General features: G+C 36.5%; 2 protein-coding genes across 11 annotated transcripts in view; one reads left to right on the forward strand and one right to left on the reverse strand.

Moving 5' to 3' along the window:
- The window catches only part of NUP37 (nucleoporin 37), a 56,766-nt gene extending 35,636 nt beyond the window's left edge, over nucleotides 1–21,130 (reverse strand). Inside the window, exons 1-4 of one of the 2 annotated variants that reach the window (XM_077111806.1) lie at nucleotides 21,042–21,130; nucleotides 19,577–19,799; nucleotides 12,847–12,971; nucleotides 3,387–3,459 (exon numbers count right to left, since the gene is read on the reverse strand). In XM_077111806.1, the coding sequence (XP_076967921.1) occupies nucleotides 3,387–3,459; nucleotides 12,847–12,971; nucleotides 19,577–19,735 (357 nt within the window). In that variant the 5' untranslated portion in view covers nucleotides 19,736–19,799; nucleotides 21,042–21,130. The other variant, XM_077111807.1, reaches the window with a different exon arrangement.
- A 58-nt stretch (nucleotides 21,131–21,188) lies between these two features.
- Nucleotides 21,189–25,675, forward strand: part of PARPBP (PARP1 binding protein) — a 127,723-nt gene continuing 123,236 nt past the window's right edge. For 8 of the 9 annotated variants that reach the window (XR_013155963.1, XM_077111818.1, XM_077111820.1 and 5 more), the window contains exons 1-3: nucleotides 21,189–21,235; nucleotides 21,898–21,963; nucleotides 24,775–24,930. Coding sequence is in view for 8 of the 9 variants with exons in the window: in XM_077111818.1 (XP_076967933.1) it covers nucleotides 24,778–24,930 (153 nt within the window). In the remaining variant the exon portion in view is untranslated. The remainder of the gene's footprint in view (nucleotides 21,236–21,897; nucleotides 21,964–24,774; nucleotides 24,931–25,675) is intronic. The other variant, XM_077111817.1, reaches the window with a different exon arrangement.

Here is a 25,675-nt window from a genome sequence, read left to right on the forward strand (position 1 = left end):
TACATGAAATGAATAAATTTTTAGTAACATGCAACTACCTACACTGACCCAAGAAGAAATAGAAGATCTCAAGAAATCAATGATTAATAAATAAATTGAATCAGTCCTGAAAATTTCCCCAAACAGAAAAGCTCAGGACCAGATGGCTTCACAGGAGAAATACTACCAAACATTCTAAGAAGACTTAATTGCAAATCTGATCAAACTCTTCTAAAATATTGAAGAGAAGGTAACACTCCCTAACTCATTCTATAAGACCAATTTCACTCATACCAAAGCCAGGTAAAGATACCAGAAGAAAATAAAACTACAGATCAATATCTCTTATGAATATAAATACAAAAATCCCCCCTCCCCCCAAAATAAAAAATCCAACAGCATATTAAAAGAATTAACACCATAATCAAATGGGATTTATCCCAGGTATGCAAGGTCAGTTCAACACAAGAAAATCAATGTAATACACCACATTAAGAAAAGTGAAGGGAAAAAAAAGCTCATGATCATTTAAACTGATACACAAAAGACATCTGACATCATGCAGGAGACCCGGGTTCGATTTTGGACCATGTACCCAAGGGAAAAAAAAAACAAAACAAGACATTTGACAAAATACAGCACCCTTTCTTGAAAAAAGCACTTAGAAAACTAGGAATAGAAGAAAACTTCTTCAGCATAATGCAGCAAAGTGCATATATGAAAAGACCACAGCGAACACGCTACTTGATGGTGAAAGACTGAATGCTTTCCCTCTAATACTGGGAATAAGATAAGGTTGTTCACTGTCACCACTGTTATTCAACACTGTGCTGGAAGTATTTGCCAGAGCAATTAGGCAAGGAAAAGAAATACAAGGCAGCCAAACTGGAAAGGAAGAAATAAAAGATTCCCTATTTACAGATGACATGATCCTAAATACAGAAAATCCTGTGAAATCCACCACAAAAACTCTTATTACAAGAGTCTGCATACACTTTGTATGCAGTGGTGGCATATGAGATCACCTCTCAAAATAAATAGTGTTTCTATTCAAAAGCAAAGAACTATCAGAAAAAGAAATTAAGACAAAATTTGCATTCAATAGCATCTAAAAGAATCAAATACTTAGGAATAAATCTAACCAAGGATGTAAAGGATTTGTATAGAGAAACTAAAAAACATTGCTAAGAGAAATCAAAGAAGACCTAAATATATGGAAGGCCATTCTATGGAATGGAAGACTATTGTAAAGATGTCAATCCTATCCAAAGCAATGTACAGATTCAGTGCAATCTCAATTATAATTACAACACTGTTCTTTGCAGAAATGGGAAAACCAATCATCAAATTTACATGGAAGTGTATGGGGCCCTGAATAGCTAAAGCCATCTTGAAAAAGAGAATGAAGCTGGAGGACTCAAACTTCCTGGTCTTAAAACTTATTACAAAGCCAAAGTAATCAAAACAGCATGGTAGTGGCATAGGGACAGACATTTAGATCAGTGGAACAGAACTGAGAGCTCAAAAATCAATCTTCACATTTATGGCCAACTGATTTTTGACAGGGTAGCAAAGATCACTGAATTGGGAAAGAATAGTAAGTTCAAACAAATGGTGCTAGGAAACTGAATCTACATTTGCAAAAACAACAACAAAAAAAAAAAAAAGAAAGAAAAAGAAAAGGGAGGACACCGACCTCACACCATATAAAAATCAACTCAAAATGGATCAAAGAACTAAATGTAAGAGCTATAACTATCAAACTTCTAGAAGAAAATGTGGGGAAACATCTTTAGGTGTATATGTTAGGCAATGGTTTCTTAAACTTTACACCCAAAGCACACGGAACTAAATATAGATGAATGGGACCTCTTCAAAAGTGAATACTTCCGTGCTTCAAAGAACTTTATCAAGGTAAAAAGGCAGCCCACCCAATGGGAGAAAATATTTGGAAACCACACATCAGATAAGTATTTAATATCCAGTATCTGTGAAGAAATCTTTCAACTTAACAACAAAAAGACAAACAACTTAATTAAAAATTGGCAAAAGATTTGAACAGACATCTCTCCTAAGAAGATACACAAATGGCCAGAAAGCACATGAAAAGATTCTCAACATTAGCCATTAGGGTAATGCAATTCAAAACCACAATGAGCTACTGTTTCATACTAATTAGAATGGCTAGAACATGGGTTACCAGGGGATGGGATAGGGTTAGGGAATGGGAAATTAAGGGTTAAAATGTACAGGCTTCTTATTTAGAATGATGGAAATGTTTTGGTAATGGAAAGTGATGATGGTAGCACAACACTGTGAATACAATTAACAGCACTGAAATAAATATCTGAATATGATTAATAGGGGAAAAGTTAGATTTACACACAGTAACAGAAGAAAATTTTAAAAAATCCATGGAATTGCACTAAACAAAGAGTAAACCCTAAATTAAATCATGGACTTTAATGGTACAATTATAAAAATGCACTATCTCAAATGTAACAAATGTTCCACACCAATGCAAGCTGATGGTGGGGGGGTGATGTATGGGAACCCTTATTTTATGCATAATTGTTCTGCAACCCACAATAAAGAAAAAAATATTATGCATCATATGTATACTTGGTTATTCACTGGTATTCTCTTAGTGTAACCAGTATATACACATAGTAACTTAGAGCATTTCTAAACTATTTTTTAAATGATAAGGAGAGTTCATAGTTTAACTCTGTTTTTGTAACATTATTCATATTTATGATTAACCAGACATTCAAGAAGGCACTGCTGTGCTGTAATAATAAAACCATGATGTTACTTCAATCCAAACCAAGGGCTTTTCACTATTGTAATAGAACACACCTTTATAGGGCATTGTTCTAAGCGTTTTACATTAACTAGCTCAATTAATGCTTACAATCTTACGAGGGAGATGCTATGATTACCCCCATTTCACAGACAAGGAAACAAGCACAGAGAGATTACTTTAGTAAATGGCAGAGCTGGCCTTCCAACCCAGGTGGTCTGGCTCTCCTGTCCCCGCTCTTAACCTCCCTATACTCTTCCCTCATGCTATGCTGGGTCAATCATTTTTTCCCTTGAAGCTCATATCTTACTTGATGTGTGTTCATGTCTATTATGCTACTACAATACCCAACTGTGAATTTTTAATTCTTATGCCTGCCTAGTATTTCAATTTAATAAGTGCTATCAGATTTTTAATCTACAGTTGTTATTAAGAACCTGGGAACCATGGCTTAAAACACAGGCAATGGGACCCCAAATTACATGTTTTAAAGATGACCATAAAGTCATTTTGAATTGGGGTAAGTATAATAAAAAGCAAAAAATAATAAACATATGTTTTTAAATAAACACTAAAGATTTACAAATTATAATTATCCATATACCTTGTATTCATTTTTATCCTGAAGATCTGAAGTAAATAATCTAATTTTCATATCAGCAGCTGAAGTACAAAATCTGGAAGAATAAAAACAAAAACAAAACAAAATATTTTTAGCCTCTCAAGTGAAAGTCCCCCCTCCCTGCCACCAATCAGCAAAGCTACTATCATAACTCATTATCGTGCTTTTTAGGGGAGGGAGCTGAGGGATGTTGTGGCTCTATTGAAAAACATGTTATACGGCCATTACTGAGAGCAGAAAACGTTTTAATATTTTCTCTTGAAAACACAGAAAATATTAGTATGTTTTGGGTTGATCTCAAAAGTGTAGAACTAAATTAGCATGTGAATTTAATTTTAACCATTTTCTTAAAAGTATAAATGGATGACTTTTAGAAAAATATCTTCATTTTACTCAGATTAATAAGAGACATCAAAAATAGTGTAATACATCTGGTCTTACTCTGTCTTCTTTAGTTATCTACAAGCTTTCTCACTTTTTCTATTCCTCCAAATAAATTAAATTAGATGATAGGATATACTTTTAAAAGCAGGTATACAGGGAGGGCATTGGTGGTGCAGTGCCAGAGTTCTCAAGTTCTCAACTGCTGTGCTGGAGACCCGGGTTCGATTCCCAGTGCCTACCCATGTGAGAAAAAAAAAAAGCTGGTATATTTATATTTATTAAAAGCTGATCCTAAACCTTTATGACCGCTTTTCAGTGGTTCATCAATGGATGTTACATTAAAAAACAAAACCTAAGCCCAACAAACAACTATTTTTCAACTTTAACCCTAAAATTTCTAGATTCTCAGCATATCTGATAATGGCTTAGGAACAAACAGAAATTATATTTATATATTGAAAAAATAAAGTTCATTTCCAATTCTTCTTTGGCAGGAAGCATATTATAGGGGTCTAAACCTCTTTAGATCTGAATAAAGTTAATCATTTTTCTCAATACATAAAATTTAAGGACGTCTCTAAAGCATAGCTCCTCTTCTATGTAGATGAGGCAGATCTCTGCTACCATACCACTTCTCAGAAACTCTGCAAGAGCCGCAAGAGGAATAAAATCCAAGCCAACACGGAAACCCCCTCACTGTTCCAAGGTTTTTTAGAGGTGAACTGAAAAGCTGCATGGAACTAAAGATTGTACCTCTTCTCCCCACCAAATTGGGACATGCTGTTTTCAAGTGTTCACAATCAGGTTTGATTTTCAACTCTGGATGAAAGAGGAGTGTTTGTGTGTTTGCCTGTGTGTGTGTGTGTGTGTAGGGGTCGAAGGAGGTGACGGGGTGGATATGGGTGCTCTTAGGAAATATAACACTGAATAATTTATAAGTAGCTTTGCAGTTTATAATTTTAGGAGTTTCATCACTGCCTTACAAATATGAAACATAAAACTTTCACGGTTATTTTCTAGTGAGATTCTTAAAGGGCTTATATGGAAGAGTACAATTTGCACTACAGTAGTGCAGTTAATTTTGCATTTCTATGTATTTATGTAGTGCATAAGAATGCCATACTATCAGCAGTGAATTGAACAGTGGCTTCAAAACGTTATGTCCATGTCCTAACTACATGTGAATGTGACCTTATTTGGAAACAGGGTCAGTCTTTCCAGATACAATTAAAGATGTCAACATGAGATCATTCTGGATTTAGAGTGCATCCAGTAACCAGCATCCGTAGAAGAGACAGAAAAGGAGACACACAAGAGAGAAGGTGATGTGAAGATGGAGACAGAGACTGAATTGTACCTCTACAAACCAAGGACTACCAGTCACTACCAGGAGCTAGGAGAGAGACATGGGTCAGATTCTCCCTTAGAACTTCCAGAACTATGAGAGAATGAATTTCCGTTGTTTTAAGCCACAAAAGTTATAATAATTTGCTACAGAAGTCCTAGGAAACTAGTACAATACCCCAAATAGCATACAAATATATGAATATTTCATTACGTATCTTAATAGATGCTGAGTACCAAACTATTTTCCAAAAATCTGCCATGTAGATTTTCATTTGATTAACCAGTTCAACCTAGCTTTGTCTCTAGTAGTTATGTAACTTCAGGATGGCGTTTCAGTATTCTATGTCTGTTCCACTGTCCATAAAGTGAAGTGGATTTCTAAGGTCTTGTTGTTCGTAAATGTAAGGACTCTATCATTCCTGTTCTAAAATGCAAATGTACATTTCCATCTTCACTTTAATTTAATCCAATAGCTACCTATACTTAATTAACAATGAATTAGGAAAATGGTGCTTGGATTTGGGACATTACAAGAAGAGGAAAGAAAGAGGGCAAAGCTCAACCAGATCAACTTTATAATTTAACATGATCCTAATGGTTACTCGTATGTTTTGAAAACAAACATTCCCTTTGTGTGGCCTCAGGCATTTTCATGGAATCGTAAGTTGTTTAATAATCAAGTTTTGATACCAGGTCTTTTCCCATTTCAGTCCAAAATCCCCAGTCTAGGCTAGTCTACTTTCCTTTGGTTCAGTCTCTTTAGTCCATCTTCCTCTCCAATCTCAATTCCTCTTTTGCAGGTAGAAGAAACAAGAAGAAAAAAAAGAAAAGGAGGAGAAAGAGGTCTAAGAAATGATGAGACGTGTGCCAGCTGCTATGGGAAAGCATGTTATGGATGCAAGCATTTTAGGAAACTGTTTGGAATAACCTACTCTTAAGTATATATTTAAAAGCCATACAAGCCCACACATACTAGGATATATACAAAAGAATGTTCACAGCGGCATTATTCATAATAACCCCAAACTGAAAACAGGTCACATGGCCATCCACAGTAGCATGGGCAAATTGTACTATACAATGGAATACCATGCAGTAACATAAATGAATAAGTAGATCAATAACATGGATCAATAACATGGATTAATCATTCACACATAATGTCAAGTGAATGAAGAAAACATATGGTATGATTCCATTTGTAAGAAAGTTAAAAAAAAAAGACAAAACTAAACTATATTGATTAGGAATGCATAAATACCTGATGAAACTATAAAGAAAGGCAAGGACATGATCATCATAATAATCATGAAAATAATTAGCTTTAAGGGAAAAGGAGGCTATGATTAGGGAGGAGAACAGGGGTGCTGGTAATGTTCTAGTTCTTGATCTGAGTGATGACCACATGGGTGCCTGCTCTTAGTGATGGAGTCAATCGGCAGTGTGCATATATGCTATACACTTTTTAAGCATGTGGGTTATATCTCATACATCTATCTATCTATAAAAGGTAAGATTATAACAAAGATTATTCTACCTAATTCCCCTCTCTTCAATTTGTCCCATTATTATTTTGGGTATTTATTATTTCTTCACTCCGGAAATCCTACCAAAAATTTGCTAGTGATGTGGAGGGTCTCCTAAAGTATACTTTAGGTGTTATACAAAGAAATCATTTTTAAATTTCTGTTCAAAATGTCATCTCTAAAACAGATAAAAGTTATTTCAGAAGGCTTAAAAAAATAAATACCTCAAGCAAGAGGGTTGTAAAGAAGGTACTACTAGCAGAAAGAGGCCAAGTTCAGAAAAAACCTTTAGTTAGCAGTAAAGAAATACTTACTAAAAAAAAAATTAATGAAAGACTTTTACTAAGATTGTTTCTTGTTTTGTTTTTTTTAAACCACAAAACGTTATGGCCATTCCTGAGTTGGTCCACTTTTTCTCTCAATCTTTGCTGCTTTGGTTTATATATGTTAGGGGTATTTAAATCCCCCTAATCAAATGAGAAACCTCTAAGAAACCAAGTAAGGTAAACTGCTTCATCTCCAGCCACTGTGGAAAAAAAGTAAGTGGGGACAGAAAAGAGTAGGGAGGCAGTGAGAGAGAGAACATGGCTTACAGTAATCAAATGCTAAAGATAAAACCACCAGGAAGGGTTTCTTTCTAACTGTAAAATAAATGTTAATGATGCTACAAGAGATAACACGTTATACCTCAGTGACCCCGAGAGACCAATACCAATATGCACTCATGAAAAATAGTATTTACTTACTTGGGAATACCATGAAGAAAATATAAAGTATATAAACTTACATATATAGTTTAATCACAACTGTGTAAAATTATTCATTAAAAAAAAGGAAGAAGAACTGCATATATAGGTGGCATTTCCCCCTTCTTGTGTTTCTGTATTTTCTAAATTTAATATAAGAATGTATTATTTTTGTAATAAAATATACAATATATTTGAAAACACCAAAATTGTGCTATCAGCTTACTCTAAAAATACTCTTTAAAATTAATGGCCCCAATCAAGATGGCAGAGTAGGATACTTGTGGGTTTGTCACCCCTCAGAAGCTCTGAGCAATCAGAAAGAACTGGGAGAAACATCTTTCTCAAAGCTCCAAAAAAACAGTTAAAGGAACACAGTCATAGGGCGAAATCAAACAAAAGGCTATGTAAAAACAGTTTCTAGGACCACACAGGCATGCCCAAGACAATAATATGCACAGAAAGGACAAGGGAAGCCCTAATACTTTGGGCCTGGAGGTATTCTATAAACTCCCATGGATAAGCAAGTCCTGACGGAAAGCACTTGCCCAGGTCAATCTGGAAAGTGTGGGAAAGGTGTGTTCCTTTTTACCTTGGCATTCAGGAAAGCTCTGTCATACCACTAGCTGGATACACTTAAGGAATAGATGCTTTACAGTCCAAATTCGAGTAATAACACATTAAAATATCAAAATGTCCAGGTTTCAACAAGAAATTATGAAACATAGGGAAAAAAAAAGGAAGTGCTGGCCCAGGAAAAAGATAAAATTAAAGTATTATAAACCATCAGTGAAGAGGACCATACCTGGGATACAGGAGGAAAAGACTTAAAAAAAAAATGATCCTAATTATGTTAAAAGAGCTACATGAAAACAGATAAAGAACTAAAGGAAATCAGGAAAATGACAGATGGACACAAAGAGAATATCAATAGAAAGACAGAAATTATAAAAGGAGACAAAAAGAACTGAAAACCACAGTGACAGAACATTTCCCTTGAAATGTTCAACAGCAGACTGCAGCTTGCAGAAGAAAGAAATCAGTGAACTTGGGGATATGACAATTGAAATCATCCAGTCTGAAAAGCAGAAGGAGGAAAGACTGAAGAAATTTAAACAGAGCCTGAGAAATCTGGGGACAACATCATGTATACCAATATACACGCTATAGGAGTTCCAAAAGGAGAAGATAGAAAGGAGCTGAGAGAATATGAAAAAAAAAAAAAAAGCTCAAAGCTTCCCAAATTTAATGAAAAACATATATACATATATACACATATAGACATTCAGCATAATCTATACTGGGAAACCCAAAGAGATCTATGCCACAACTGAATTCTAAATATAAAGAGGGAACTCTGAGAGGCAAAACAGAGAAGCAACATGTTATGTAGAAGGGGGTTGCAACAGGATTAAGTCCCAACTTCTGATTGGAAACCACACAGATAAGAAAACAGTAAGATGACAAAGTTGCTGAAAGCAGAAAACTACCAAGAATTCTACATCTGTCTAAACTGTCTTTCAAAAATGAGGGAGAGATGGTCACAGACATACAGTTCATCTGGAGCAAATGTGTATGAAGATTGCTCAATAGAAACATTTTTTAAAAAATGAGGGAGCGATTAAGGCATTCCTAGATAACAAAAACTGAGGGACTTTGTCAACACTAGACCAGCCCTACCACAGATGGTGAAAAATGTTCTACAGATTGAAAAGGACATCAGACAATTGACACTACATGAAGAAATAAAGGTTTCTGGTAAGGGTAAATACAGTGGTAAATATAACGGCTAGTACTATCATATTTTTGGTTTATAACTCCACTTTTAAATTCCTACTGACTCTAAAAGGCAAATGCATAAAATGTAATGATAAATCAGTGGTTGTGGTCTCACATGTATAAATATGAAAGATGGGGGAGCAAAGGGGTATAGGAACATGGTTTGTGTATACTACTCAAGTTGGTATCAAAGCAAATGAGTTTGTTACATTTAGGATGTAATATTTAGGTCCCATAGTTACTGCAAAGTAAATACTGGAGAATGCAAGCTCACGAGACAGAAATTGGAATAGAGTGTCAGGGGTGGGGGAGAGGGGAAATGGAGAGGTAATGCATAACGGATGTAGGGTTTCTGCCTGGAGAGACGGGAAAGTTTAGGTAGTGGAAGGTGGGGAGGTACTGCAATACTGTTGATGTGACTGATCACACTGACTGATCGGCTTTGGAGTGGTCGAAAGTTCATGTCGTATGTTCCCACAACTGAAAAAAAAAAAAAAACAAAGCTAAAGAAAGGCAATTAAATGCAATATTCTTGAACAGTATATGATAAGGGAAGAGAGAAGGCTCAAAGGGACATTACTGAGACATATGAAGAAATTGGACTATAGACTATAAACTTAAATCAATGTTAAGGTTCTTGAATTTGATAACTATACTTAAGGTAGTTATAAGTGAATATTCCTGTTCTTAGGAAATGTGCTAGGCAGTATTAAGTGTTCAAGAAGCATGATGCATACAGCCTACACTCAAGTGTTCAGAAAAAGGCCTGAAAGAGAGAGAGAGAGATAGATAGATGATAGAGCAATGTGGCAAAATGTTAAAATTGATGCATCTGGATAGGGTAGGTATATGTTGGGATTCTCTGTATGGGTTTGTATTATAACTGCCCTGTAAATCTGAAAGTATTTCTAAATCAAAAGTTAAGAAATTAGTGGCTAGTTTCTGTGTTTTCTTTTTTTAATTTATTATATCTTTTATCTAGTTCCATAAGTATTTGAGGCAGCTTACAAAAACAAAAGCAACAAAAATGTAACCAAACCCCAAACATACAGTGATAAAAGGAAAAAACAAATCCAGTAAAAGGGCAGGAAAATAGGTGCCAAGCAAATAAGAGGAGTATAGGATATAATCCAAATTCCAGCTTAAAGGAAGTATCACAGAACAATCCAAAATCAGGGGGGAAAAACCACTTCCATAGCTTTCAAATTCTGGTAAAGAATGCAAAAAGACAGACGTTTGTTCATGTCCATATTTTGTGAACACACTTTTTTAACATAAAAGGGAAATTAAGAGCACAATGGCCATATGACTGCACACGCACGCAAACAATCATTTCTTATACTGACACTTGCTCAAAGCCCAAACCATGATGTTAGAGCTAATGTAATTTAGTCTATCTTTGCAATTTTTGGGGAATTTAATTTAAGGCCAACTGGGAAAATTAAGAGGAATAAAGGACATGCCAACCATTTTCTTTCAAAAGTCAATAATTTCTGTTTAGCTATTGACAAGAGCTGTTGCAGATTATTCAAAATTAAGTTTGCTAAAGCTGTAAAGCATGTAAAAAATATGGAGGAGAACATCTTCACAACCTTGCTAAATGCAAAGTTTTCTCAGGGAATGTACTTAAGGTACTAGCAAAAAGGAAAAAAAAAGATAAACAGTTGTCATCAAAATAAAAAACTTCTCATGAAGACATCATTACAAAAATTTCAGAGGCAAGCCATAGACTTGAAGAAGATATTCATATCACATAACGTCTGACAAAGGACAAAGGACTTGTACAGAGAACATACAGAGGATAAAAACACAGGAAATAAATGTACAAAAGACTTGGGCAGGCACTTCACAATATTTATACAAAGGTCAATGAACACATGAAAAATTTTCAATATCATAATTCAAAAGGGAAATGTCACTGAAGTACCAACACAGAATGGCAAATATTAAAAAGACCGACAACGATAAATGTTAAAGAGCAGATAGGGCAATGGAACACCCTTAGTTTATTGGTGGGAATACAAAATGGTAGAACCACATTGGAAACAGGTACTTTCTTAAAATTTTAAGCATACAAACTACTTTCTGACTTAGCAATTCTACTCTTAAGACAAATGAAGCCACATCTCTATCAAAAACAATATTAAGAAATACATACAGCAGTTGTATTCATTATAGCTAAAAAGTGGAAACTACATGTATCCATGCACAGAACTGTGGTATATTCATACAATGTAATGGAATGCTACTTAAAAATGAAAAGAAATGAATCACTGGTATACGCAACAACATGGACAAATCTCAAAAATATTAAGCCAGACACAAACAGCATATTCTGTATGATTCCATTTATATCAAGTTCTCAAATAGGAAAACTAATTTCTGATATTAGAAATAAAATCAGTGGTTGCTTCGGTGGGGATGGCATATAGGGATTGACTGGAATGGGGCACTCTGGGACTGAAGAACGACATAAATGTTGTAGGGTTTTAATAGTGTGTGGCTTATGTAAGTGCATGCATTTCTCTAAACTGGTCAAACTGTACCAGAACGTCTGAGCATTTCAATGCATGTTAAGTTATCCCTTGATTAATAAAATATGTTAGCTCAATAAGAGCTGACTTACGGCTGCCAAGTACTGTTTGCTCAAAGAAGACAACCTCTTAGAGTCAATGTTTCTAGGAAGCAAGGTTAGTGTTTTGTTAAAATCTTAAATATTTAACCTGATATATTTTTGCTTTTTGAGAAGACGGTCTCAGCAGGCAGTGTTAAGATTTTTCACAGAAAACAATGGAGATAACGCAAGAGCAGCACACATGTGCCCACAAAATGGAGCTCAAGGTCAGACAGCAGCTCAGTGGATGTGGCCGCTTTTCCTATCTGACCAGGGTGCTGCCGGCCACTGGTGTGTTTTTCATTGCCTGGTTGTTCATTTACGAGGTAATCTCTGCCAAGTACACACGGGACTTCTACAGTGAGCTCCTCATCCCCGACGGCCTTATTCTCTATGGGCTTCGGAGCCTTCCTTCTGCTGCTCTGGGCTGGCATCTCCATCTGAGCTCCCAAGGATACCAATCAGGCAGCGTCACCATTTCCCTGCTGTTGCAAATTATTTTTTTTCTTTTACTGTTGTTGAAAGTGTCCCACCTGTTGCTCATAAGTCACATAAGTGATCAAAACAAAAGAACAACAAATTGTTCTTTTGGAATGTTTATATAGAAACTGAAGCTCAAGGACTAAAACTCCAGATTTATGTACTGTAAAATTAAGAAAATGTGACCGCTGCCTATATATGGGGCAGAAATGTTGATTGTCTCACTCTAATTTCACTATTTAAGAGTTGTACTTTTAATAATATAGGTGGTAAATTCAGTGAAGATGTGAAGACTTGAAAGCCATGCGAAACTCAAGAGTTTTGTTGTTAGGCCCAAACACGTGGTCAGAGTATCACTGCCACGGTCATATGTTTAAATCACAAATTCAGATGATAAGTCTAACTTATGAAATAATAGCAAATGACAGAATAGCTAATATCTGAGGTTGGGGAAAATGGAAATGGAACTTCCAGATGGGAAAAAGTTCCTATGATCAAAGACTTAAGATCACTTAACACAATCAAAGGATACTAATTAGTACTGTATTTAATAATTTTAAACTTACTTGATTATTGGAGGTAATGTATCAAGCCTAGTCTCCGGGCTCCAAGCTATGCCATCCACCCTGACACCATGATGAAATGTTCGAAGTGTTTTATACTGAATCCCTTCAATGTCAGATTCTTCTTCCTATGCATACATAACATATATTTTAATAAAAGGACAATATAAAAATCTGTATTCCATTATTACAAATAATTTATTGGGAGTTCATGCATATGCTTTTGAGAAGCTCAAAGCATTTAGATACTCAGATTTAACTAGTTCATTGCATTAAAAAAGGAAATCCTCAACTGTATAACCCTCACAAAATAACAACTAAAGCCAAATAGCAGGGGTGTTGTACTTTATCTTAGCTAGGAGATATTTTATTCCTAATACTAACACATTTCACAGGAAACTCAGTGAAAACAGAACAGAGAATCAGAATCTCTAGGTAAATGAATTAGCATTCATGGATTATTGACTAACAAAGAACTTTGAATCAAATACACAGAAGTGCACATTGAACATAAAACTTTATTTATGTGGAAGATATATTGAGACCTTATGGTCCTTCAAGGTCATCATGAGCATTAGTGATTTCCATATGGTATTACATTTGGCGCTAATACATGAGCAAAATGTTACAGACAATCTACACTAATTAAACAATCTATGAATAGTGAATATGCAAAAAATAATCTAGTTAATCAAGTCTTTTGCATATTTGGTTCTGGGCAAAGAAAGTTTAATAAAGCCAGCTTATTTACATAGTTCAGTATTGCTAAAATGGTTTAAGTTATATCCTAGAGGAAAAAAGAAAGAAAAATGAATTTTAAAAAGTCATGCCATCTATGTCTGGAAATATGGACAATGACCTGAAACACTCTCCCACTATAAAAATAATGCAAAAATCCAAACCCAGAGAAGGCCACTGTCCACATCCAATGACTTAAAGCTTCAGTTTGCAAGAGAAGGAGACAAAACTGAGTGCTTTTCACAAGAAACGATGCCAGATCAGAGGTCTCTACATAGATTCAGGACCCTGAAAGGTAAAGTAATGGGGGTCCTGGATGTGCAAAATATCTACTTTGGCTCTGGGTAAAGGCCAAGGAAAAGAAAAAGACACTCCCTAGAAATCCCTAAAACTTCCAATGCTAACATGAGCTTGGGGCTTGAATTCACACTATCTGCTCTAGAAAACGACAAAGAGTTTATCTCAAAGTGGTCATATGGTGATAGCCCTAAGCACCTGAAGGAAGCAAAGGGAAATTCTCTCTTTATGAACTACCTTTACCCAGGCCTCAAAAATTTCCCATAGATATAGTTCAACCAAACATGATCTTACACACATGCACATATATAGAAATAAAGTATGATGACCTCAAACAACAAAAGAGAATCACACCTGCAAAGGATTTTTGTCAGATAAAAAAATAATCAGATGCAAAAACAATATGCTTAGGTGAAAAATAGAGATAATCAAAAGTATGAATAAGCAACAAGAGATTACCACCAAAAAATGACCAGGCAGATGTTAAAAAGAGGCAAACAAAACTCCTGGAAACAAAAATGCCATAACTGAAATGACAACAACAAAATGATACTTTTGCTTAACAGCAGCTTAGATGTAGTCAAAGGGAAAATTAATAAACTGGAATTCAGATTTGAAAAAATTAATCAGAATGCAGGATAGGGAAGACAAAAGGTTAAGAGACATGGCAGACTCAATGAGAAGTTCCTCTATATACGAGTTCTAGATTGCAGATAGAGAGAATAGAGGGAATAGGTAATATTTAAAGAGATAATGACAACTGATGATAGGCACCTAAGCATAATAAATCTGAGGCTGCTTAAATAAAAAGAAACATACATCTAGATAATGTACTATAACTGCAGAAACACATGCATGCATACTTTGCACACACACTGACAAGAGTGTGTGCCAGATCTTAGCAGCAGCAGACAGAAAAAAATCACACTTCTTATAAACGAACAATAATTAGACTAATAACCAACTTTTCAGCAGAAACAGTGAAAACAAGAGAGTGGAATCATATATCCAAAATACTAAGGGAAAATAACTTTAGAATTGTAGATTCAACTAAACTATTTTTCAAGAAAATAAGGCTGTAGTAAAGCTATTTTTAGAAAATAAACACCAAGAATTAAATAGACTCTCACTAAGGGATTTCCTAAAGCAAAGTCCACAGACCAAAGCTGGCTCATGGCATAGATCTTTAAGGCCTACAAATTAGGTATCATTTTACATTTTTTAAGGCGTTAAAAAAAAAAAATCAACAGAAACCAAAAATGAATATGCAACAAAGACTTCAGGTGGCTGGAAAAGCCTAAAGTAGTTACCATCTGGCCCTTTACAGCAAAAGCTTCCCAACTCCTGTCCTAAAGGGTAGGCTTTTAGATGAAGAAAAATAACCCCAGAAAGAAAGCCTGAATTGTAAGGAGCAGTGAGTAAAAATCAACAACAAAAAACAAAGCCAAATGAGTCGGTCTATGTAAACAAATATTATTCATATAAAACAATAACACACTAATATGTTGTTCAAAATGAAAAGAAAAATGATAGAGAACTAAAATACTAGACAACAATATAAGTTTGGGGAGAAGTGAAAGTTCAAATGTTCAATGGTCCCAGTCCTTTTTGTGAGAAGGGTAAGATATTAATTTTTACTAAGTAAGTATGCATGTTAAAATATCTCTGATGGCCACTAAAAGAAGAAAAACAGCAGGTAAAACTCCTAAATTACCAGAAAGGAAAAAAATGAATTAAAGGGGGGAAAAAAAGAGAAATCACAAACTGAAGACATGAGAAGATATGTTTTTAATAGTAAAAAAAATGAAAATGATCCAAATATCGATCAATAAGAAAATGCATAAATGGTGGTATACTGATATTAACACTGTTCAGCAGTGAAAATAAATGAACTTCAATATGGAGGAATCTCATAATATGTTAAGCAATAGCAACAAATTATAGGAGAACATAATACAGAAAATTTTAATCCTATAAGGCTTAAACATGAAAATCAATATATTGATTTGCAATACTTCCATACACGATAAAGAAAAGCAAGGGATGACTAAAAGGAATGACATTTAGTCTGAAATGTCTAAATTTCAGACATGGTTACCTCTCAGGTAAAGAAAGAAAGGCAATAGGGTAAGGATAACCAAGGAGCTTCAAAGAATTGCTAATGTTTCAGTTCTTGAGATAGGTAGTAGGCATACAAAGTTTCTTCTTCTTTACTCTCATATAGATAATACATACTTTCATCAGTACAGAATATTGCAATTCTTTAAATAAATGAGTTCTTTAAATTGGCACATGAACTGTCTAGAGACAGTTTAGTCTAGAGACTAAATCAATTTTTTTCATAACAAAAATGCCTAAGGAATCCTGCATATTAAGTGACTATAGCTAACTTTTACAAAAGCTCAGCTCATAAGATTATAAAATGGTATCAGGGAAAAAAATCCAGAGCAGATTAAATTTGAATGAAATAAACAGATAGGTTTTTATAAATATAGCTAGTAATATAGATATATGGATAAGTAATTAATACATTTATCAAGGAAAGGAAAACAAAGTCAGATTTTATTACTTCATAATTTGTATGTATAAAAACTGTATAGCAGCCAGATTTGCCAAAGTGGCAGCCATTAAACAATTTAAAAATAAGTTTAGGAGTTGAATAATAGCTTACTTTGTAATGTGGGGTACTTTTCCATACTTGACAAATCAATTTCCTGAGAAAGTTTTCATATCAAGAGCACATTATTCTGCTACTGCAATAATAGTGGTGACAATTAGGTACTGTAATCTACTACCCAAATTATAGATATATAAAATAATTAGGTGATGGTGAGTAGGGATAAGGAAATCCCAGGGACTGTATAGCCTGAGTTTTACGTATTACCAGTGAAGTTTTTTTCCTGGCAGCATTATCTGCCGTTGAGCCAACTAAAAGGGCACAGTATGTGTGTGGTATAGGCAAGAGACAAATGCTATTGTGGGTTTAGTTTGGGTGTAGGCAATATTATATAGGCTGGAAATTAAGATACTTTGGAAAACTGCTATAATACAAATATAAGGATTCAGCATATTTGAGGTTGGGGCAAAGCTGGGTTGATGGAAGAGCAAAGGATTTAAAATTGGCAGGCTCTCCCACCACACCCACTTATGGCCAAAAACAGAATTTCAGAGTTAGACAAGTCTGTTAAGTCAATTTAGTTCAACTCTTTTCACCTAATGCTTGAGTCTCTGGTAGAAAATCTGAACAAAAGTTGAATAAACCCTCTCCAAACACCTAAAACGAGAAGGAAGCAGCTATTTCTTGGAGGTGCTTATTCAATTTGGAGACATTAGAAAATTACTCCTAACATTAAGCCAAAAATCTGTTTCCAAGTATATTCTACTCACTGGTCCTGGTGAATGACAACTACCTTTCTGATAGGAATGTGAAAATCTTTCCATTTGAGTTACCTTTACTTAGGTCTCCCAAGACAAGTGGCATGAATATGGGTGCTATGTAACTTGAAGGTTCAAAGATGAGAGACTAGGAAAAATGTGTAACGGTGTTTAGGCAAAAAAACAAAATAAAACATTAAAGGAAAGCAATACTTATTCCTAAATCTCCAAGGGAAAACTATTGGAACGAATTCTCTTTTAGAACAGTTTGAACGATGGCTTCTCTTAATATTAGCACAGAAGAAAAATGACAAATTTTTAAGGATGGATCTAGATCTTATATTTTCATTTACTAGTAATGCAAATCCCTGAACTTCCTTGAAGTAAGATGGAGGGAAACTCCATGAGAGCAGAGACAGTCTTGTTTAACCACGTTCATGAGTGCCTGACACAGAATATAATTTGTGCTCACTACTTGCCAAATTAATAAAATCCCAGTTTTCTTCCTTAGGGAATTTGGGGATAAGACCTTCCTTGCCAGTCTCACAGTCAGAGGATCAATACAATGTATATGACCATAAACCATAATGGATACATACAAACGTTAAGGTGTTTTATTTGTTTCTTCTGCCTCCCATTTTCTCTCTCATCTATCATCTCTGCTTTTCCTAAATTCTCTCTCCCTTTTTTGACTTTCTCCCCCAACATTTCTCAATTACTCATAAACTAGAGAAAAGCATACTTTTCAGTATTTCTAAATATAATTCTTTGTTCATAGCTGTTAACTTTAAAAGTGATGAAATAAAGTTTAACCTGTAGGTGGCTACTTTATTCTTTTGTAGGTTAGAGGCTTGCATTAGATAACTGGTTTCCCCTGGGCCTTTTTCTGGTTTTGGCATGGACAGGCTCTGGGAATTGAATCCGGGTCTCCAGCATGGCAGGCAAGAATTCTGCCAATGAGCCAACACTGCCTGCGGACCCTGGGCCTTTTTTAAGAGTACATTATAGCAATCACCTTACTCAACATTATATGATTCCTAATCTAGTATCCAGCTGAAGTCTGGCTGAGGATTGTATTCCATTTAAAATCTGGAAGTTCCTCTCCCAACCCCAAACAAATAATATGGGATAATGTAAGAGCTTTCATATTATACTCAGACACCAACAAACTGAAATCTTTAATTTATACTTTATATTTTCCCCTTAGGATAAATACGAATCCAGTCCAATTTTGTAGAGCTTTACACATTTACTGTATAATAGTGTAAAAAGATACACTGCATTTTTTATTTCACAACACTATACGATACTGAATTTGCTGCTGAGTAGAAGAGGAAATAATGTTTATAATGGCTTTAGTGATAAAGTTACTTTAAATCTTTGAAAATTGGTGCCTGTTAAATTAACGTCATTGATTAATCAGAATTTGAGAAATAATGGTTTTCTGAATAATATTTTTGCTAGCAAAGGATTAACCAGAAATTCTGAGTGTTGAACTCTCATTGATCAAAGTCTCTCTCACATGTAGCACATTTTTGTGAGAAAAATACAGGGCTGCACCTAAGTGTCATCACTGCCCCAAATCAATGACAATTAGACTCTGTGTGTTGCTTACAATTGGCCAGATGCCAATCTAGGAATGTCACATGTAGTGACTCATGAAATCCTCCCAAAACTCAATTAAGTATTATTTAACCCATTCTTAGAAATGAGAAGTTAAGTACCTTGTCAAGATCACACAGAGGTTAAGTGGGTAGGAGTGAAAAGTTAGGTATTCCAGCTCTAGGGAGCATGCTCTTAATGACTATACTGAATTGTATGCTCAAGTAACAAGATCTCATACTTTGTATACTCTAGATGCACGCTTTAAATGTATAAAAAGTAGGAGAGCATAGTAATAGAAAAGTTGAATCTCATGAAAGCCATAAAATCTCCCAGAGAATCAGTTTTTAGGCTTTTAATATTAGCCTAAAATGTTTCATGACAAAGTGGAAGGTAGTAAAAATTGTAATTAATTGTATCCCATTTAATTTTTTTTTAAACATACCAATGTTCAACTTCGCAAAACCTTCAATTATCATAATGTGCTATAACTAATAATGAGGCAAAAGAGGAGCCTCACCCTCTTCTTTTTCTATTTGGTCAATGTTGATACAACCTCAGACATATATTACTGGGAAAGTTTTTTTCTGTGGTTCTGCATATCTTTCTTTTTTTAAATGTTCAAATGCAATACTCAATATACTTTCAAAATTTACCTTTGGTTTTTTAAGTTTATAAGTGAAGTATCTTCACTGTCATTTATTGCAGCTTTGCAACTAACCTGAAATGTACACGTGCCAATTACCACGTAATTATTGCCACCATATGCAATTAGGTTTCCTGAATCTCCACTCTCAAAGGGATTAAATTCTACCACATGCACATAATCTTCACAATCCACAGTGTAGGCAGCATTTGTGGTGGCATCTTGCTTCATCATGTATGCCAAAACTCAAGCAGTTGTGAAAAAAAAAAACAGCCTTCTATGGGACAAGGTCACCAACCTGTGAATTACAGCAGAAATAGATTCAATTAGAAATAGTTAAATATGTCTTTCAGTAAATGAATCAGAATAAGGATGTAGTATTGCAAGGATGTGGTATTGCAATGCGGTACAAAGCTCAAAAGGAATGAAACATTTGAAGTACTTATCAAGGGACCAAAGCAGCAGAAAAAAATTAGATAAAATAGTTAATGGTAGAACACTTGCTCCGTAGCTTTTCTCCTTTCCATATTTGTGAATACTTGCAGAGGAAATCACCATAAAATTCTGTATGACTAAGCCGTATGTTGAGTACTTGCAAAAACAATCAGATTGATATTAAATAAATTTATAAAAAAAGAATAGCTGAGCACTATTTGTTGCCACCACGTTAAAGCACGTTACTGCCATTACCACTTTTAATATTTGCACAAACCGAAGAGGGAAATACTATGTGTGGTCTCCACGTCACAGATGAAGAAACTGAGGCTTTAGGAGGTTCAACAACTTTCCAAGCTTATAAGCAAGCAGAGCCAGAAAGACTTCACTATATTTTGGACACTAGGGCAAGTGAAGAAAAACAGCCTCAGCCTTGAAGGCGGTCACCATTCAGGGATAGTTATGATTCTGCATGAAAAGCGCTCTAACACAAGGAGATACAAAGCATCCTCGGATCCCGAAGGGTGCCAAAACTTGATACACTGGTATAAAGCCAAGTACAAAATCTCAACAAAGCTGTTCGGGCCTAACGTGTATTCTGGCCACAGAGTAGTATTCCCTAATGAGAACTACGGGTTTTAGGTTTTTTTGTTTGTTTTTAATTGGATATAAGAGTTTTATGCTCCTGAAAACAGCCGGACCCAGAAATGAACGCATCCAAGGCCTGATGAGTATTGACCGAGAAGCAGCTGGCAAACTCACGAGTGGACACCCGGGGCTGGCATGGTTAAGAGTGACCAGCAGGGGAGACGCCCACAGAAACAGCGGTGCAAAAGATTCGAGGTCAGGAAAGTCGTTCCGATCCCGGCCCCGTGGCCCTACAGCAGCGCCCGCGGGGCTGGGCCCTCCCCTCCACACCTGGAGCAGCCGGGAAGAAGGCCCTGCACAGAGCCTCGATGCCGCTCTCCCACCCAGGCCAGTCCCGCGGCACCCGATCCCGCCTTCCCTGCCCGCGGTCGCGGAGGACAGAGATGGGACGCCCAGGACAGAGGAGACACCTCCCGTCCCAAAGCCGGCTGCCTCGGCGCTGCCGCGTGATACCAACCCGACGGGCGAAGCGCGGCCGCAGCGAACAGGCCTCCGCGGGGGCGGGGCGGCCGCCGCGCGCCGGCTCTGCTTCCGGTTCGGAGGGCGAGCGCCGCGATTGGCTGCCGCGCCCTCCCGCGAGATTCGAAATGTAATCCCGGCGTGGCCGGGGGCCGGCGCGCAGGCGCGGCCTCGCCTCGGGAGCCCGCGCGGGTGAGTCTCCCCGCTTCCCTGCCAGCGTTGGTGGGCCGGGCCGGAACCTTGTGGGGTCTTTCGGTGACACCAGAGCACCGCCTCACCGTGTGCGGTGCTAAGTGCGGGCCTCGGCGCTGCCGCCTGGCTGGCTCTGAGGACTGCGGACGGACGTCGGGTGTCCCCGAGGGAACTGGAAGGGGCGGGATGGAGGCCCAGAAGGACCTGCTAGGCCCTAGTTAGAGGAAACGAGGCGTGCGGGCTCCCACTCCGGTTTTGCTACCCCATACACATCGCCCCAGACAGCATGGAACACCTGACTGCTGACAACGCTTCCCTGTATCTTATCGAGGACCTGTTTAGTGTAGCATTCATTGGGTCATGTACTTGTCTCATCAAAGTCTCACGACCTTACTACGACCCAGGAACTGTCTCCCCGATCACAGATTAAGACATTGAGGCTCATCAGAGGTCTTGCATAGTGTAGGACGTACAGCTAATAGATGGAGTTGCTGGGGTGGACCTGGTTATCCGACTCGAACGTGTACTTGTTTCAGACGTCGCGCACTACCGCCCAGTGACATTCACCTGCCCCACAGTTTTTCCTCCAGCGCAGCTTTAATCCAGTTTTTTAAAGCAAGTATTTATTATTGCCACCAATTTCTTCTACTGTTTTTGTGTAGGGCAGCCTGTCATTCAGAGTGTTTGCATATTCCGTGCCTCATTGACTCTTCTCAAGTGCGAGGAAGGTGAGTAAGTGAGGAGAGTATTGTGCCTCTTCTCTAGGTGATATCTCCGCTGTGCAGCCAGGTGTAAATCTGTCACCCAAGCTCACAAGAGATGGGCAGATGGGCTGAACTGCCTGTTTTTGTGCAGCTACCACTTGAGTAAACAATAGATTTTATGTATTTAAATGGCTGGGAAGAAACTAAAAGAATAATTTTTTTGACACATGAAAATGATATGAAATTCAAAGGACACTGTCTGTAAATCAGTATTGTTGGAGCACAGCCATGCTTATTCATTTATGAATTGTCCATGGCTCTTTTCACACTGCAAGGACAAGTTGAGTAGTTGTGACAAAGATCACATGACCTGCAAACCTCACATTTTTGCTCTTGGCCCTTTCCAAATAACTCCTGACTCCTGGACAATACTGTTTTTTTTTTTTTTTTTTTTGTCTCCAATAATAATGTCCATTCAATTTTAACTCAAAGCAACTTAGAAACTCATAATGTAATACTTCACTTTTAATGTGCTCTTATTTGTGCCAGGCACTGTTCTTTTAAAGCTTTACTTGTTTATATGTCATTTACTCTTTACAAAACTCTATGAGGTACGAACTATTATTTTCATTTTCAGTAGGAGGAAATTGAAGCAGGGAGAGGTGACCTAACTTGACCAAATTTCACAGCAAGTAAGTTCTGGAACCAGGTTCCAGAAGAGTCTGGTTCCACAAGAATCTTCATTCTTAGCAATTGGGACTCATAATATCTCTAAAGCCAGTAACTAATTTGCTGCTGAAGTTTTATTTTAGGCAAAATGATCATATCATTGAAGCTGAAGTTTTACATCACTCATTTTTTTAAATTTATTAATTAAAAACAAAACAACATACATAATCAGTAATTCACAATATCATCACTTAGTTGCATATTCATCATTTCTTAGAACATTTGCATCGATTTAGAAAAAGAAATAAAAAGATAACAGAAAAAGAAATAAAATGATAACAGAAAAAAAAGTTATACATACCATACCCCTTACCCCTTGCTGTCATTGATCACTAGCATTTAAACTAAATTTATTTTAGCATTTATTCCCCCTATTATTTATTTTTATTCCATATGTTCTCCTTTGTTGACAAGGTAGATAAAAGGAGCATCAGACACAATCGCACAGTCACATTGTGACAGCTGTATCATTATTTAATCATCCTCAAGAAACATGGCTACTGGAACACAGCTCTACATTTTCAGGCAGTTCCCTCCAGCCTCTCCATTACATCTTGAATAACAAGATGATATCTACTTGATGCATAAGAGTAACCCTCCAGGATAATCTCTCCACTCTGTTTGGAATCTCTTAGCCGTTGACACTTTGTCTCATTTCATTCTTCCCCCTTTTGGTCGAGAAGGTTTTCTCAATCGCTTGATGCTGTCTCAGCTCATTCTAGGGTTTTTCTCAATCCCTTGATGCTGAGTCTCCGTTCATTCCAAGATCTCTGCCCCACGTTGCCAGGAAGGTCCACACCCCTGGGAATCATGTCCCACTTAGAGAGTGGTAGGGTGGTGAGACTGCTCATTGGGTTGGCTGGAGAGAGGGGCCTACATCACTCATTTTTTTTAAGAGCTGAGAGTGATATTTTGAAGGGAAATATAACTCCTACCTATTTATGAGGGATTGTATTTATGTGGCTATTTTAACATAAAGTCTTTTACCTGTATTTTAAATTGTGTTACTGGTTATATCTATAATTTAAACTATCATTTTGTAAATGGTATATGCTCTTTTTCTTGATCATGCAAACCTAGGGTGCCTGGGATTTAGAAGTCAGTAAATTGATGAGAACAGTACCATACCCAAAAGAGATGATGGACATGTGAATATATTTTAAACTGGTAAAGAAAGAAGGAAAAACTCTGTTAGCACATGTCTGTTAATCAAAGAAAGGAATTAGCTGTTTCATAGGCTTGGGTATGAAAGAAATTAGCTGTCCAATAGGCTTGGGTATATAAAACATTAGAAATGCATCTAATTATTTTGAAAGGCTTTTGTCTGTATCAGAGGTTTTTATGCAATATAATGATTTAAGAACACAGTTTATGGGATTAGGCATCTTGGGTTTAGGTCTGGTTCAGTTATTTTCTAGCCAGGTGACATGAGGCATCAATTTTGTCAGATGTAATATGAAGATAATAGTACCTGCCTAATGTACTCACCTCTTGTGAGAATTGCATGAGGTAATATATTAAACTTTTGAAAAATTCCTGGCATCAAGTAACAGCTCCTAAATATTAGCCATTGTGTTGTGATCTGTTGCTGGTGTAAAAAGCTGCCCCAAAACTTAGCAGCTCGTGTGCTTGTGATTCTGTGGATCGGTACTTTAGATGGGGCTCAGCTAGGTCGTTCTTCTCCTGGTCCTGCCTGGAATTGCTCATGTGGCGAGTTCGTCTGGCAGGTTGACTGGAGCTGGATAATCACGTCACTGTGTGTTTGTGAGTTAATGTTGGTTGTCGGCTGGAGTTCCATGTTACTTCTCCATCAGGCTGTGTTTCACTTGCTTTATCATTATAAATTTGTGTACTTTTTTGGATGACTTTTCAGGCAGGATTGGATATTATTATTTCAGATGATTTGGCTTAAGAAAATTAAATGAGAGGAAAATGTGATTGGGCAGGAATTATATTACTCTGTTTTCTTAAATTTAAAAGCCATTTTGGTAGATATGAGATGATCTCTCATTCACTGCTTTTTTTACTCTGCTTGTTTGCACATGTTAGATATTAATTTCCAATTAAAATAAGACACTTCAACATTGTATTCTGTTCTACTTTAAGAGGATGGCTGTGCATTATCAGAAGTCTATCTTGAACATGATTAAAGCGTTTAGAAGGAACTGGCACACCCTTTGTACCTCTGAGAGAACTACTGTATGTGGTGCAGACTCCATGCTCCTGATATTGCAGCTTTCCATGGCAGAGAACAACAAACAGGTTAGTAAGTTGTGTGTAGGTTTCTTTGTTTCTTTATTTATTATTTGTATTTTTTGAGGGGCTGCATAGTCCGGGAATTGAACCCTGGTCTCCTGCATGAAAGATGAGCATTCTAGCGCTGAACCACTAGGTTCATTTATTTTTTTATTAAGTTTCGGCTACTGCATATTTTAATAATCTTAATTACATTAATTTCTTTGTTATATTATGATAATATTGATATACTATTTTCACAAATCCCTCTGCATATATATGTGTGCCACAAAATATTAAGATTTTATTTGAAATGATTTGTTTAAAAATTAAGGCTTTCATAAGTACAGTTTAACATGGAGCATGTACATTTGACATAATAAATGTCTTAAGATAGATGTGCAACTATTATGGTTAAAAATTATTACTTCCCTTCTCCTCTAAAAGCAATTCTAGAAAGCACACATTACAAATGTTTATTTAAATTAACCACAAAGTATCTTAGGACTTGTTTCACACTCTGTGGTATAGATTAGTTGTTCCCAAGCCAGGTTGTTAATAAGAATCACTTGAGGCACTTTAAAAAAATACTAGCTTCTGGGCTCCATTCTTTAGAATTCTCATTCTTCTGCTCTGCACTGAAGCTTTGGAAACTGTCTTTTTTTTTTTCTTGCATGGGCAGACTCTGGGAAACAAATAACTGTCTTTTTTTTTAGTCTCTCCAAAATGGTCCTTATGTAGCTCCAGAGGTAGAGGTGTTCAGAAGAGAGAA

Source organism: Tamandua tetradactyla, chromosome 7 (genome assembly GCF_023851605.1).
Source record: "Tamandua tetradactyla isolate mTamTet1 chromosome 7, mTamTet1.pri, whole genome shotgun sequence".
Classification (NCBI taxonomy): Eukaryota; Metazoa; Chordata; class Mammalia; order Pilosa; family Myrmecophagidae; genus Tamandua; species Tamandua tetradactyla.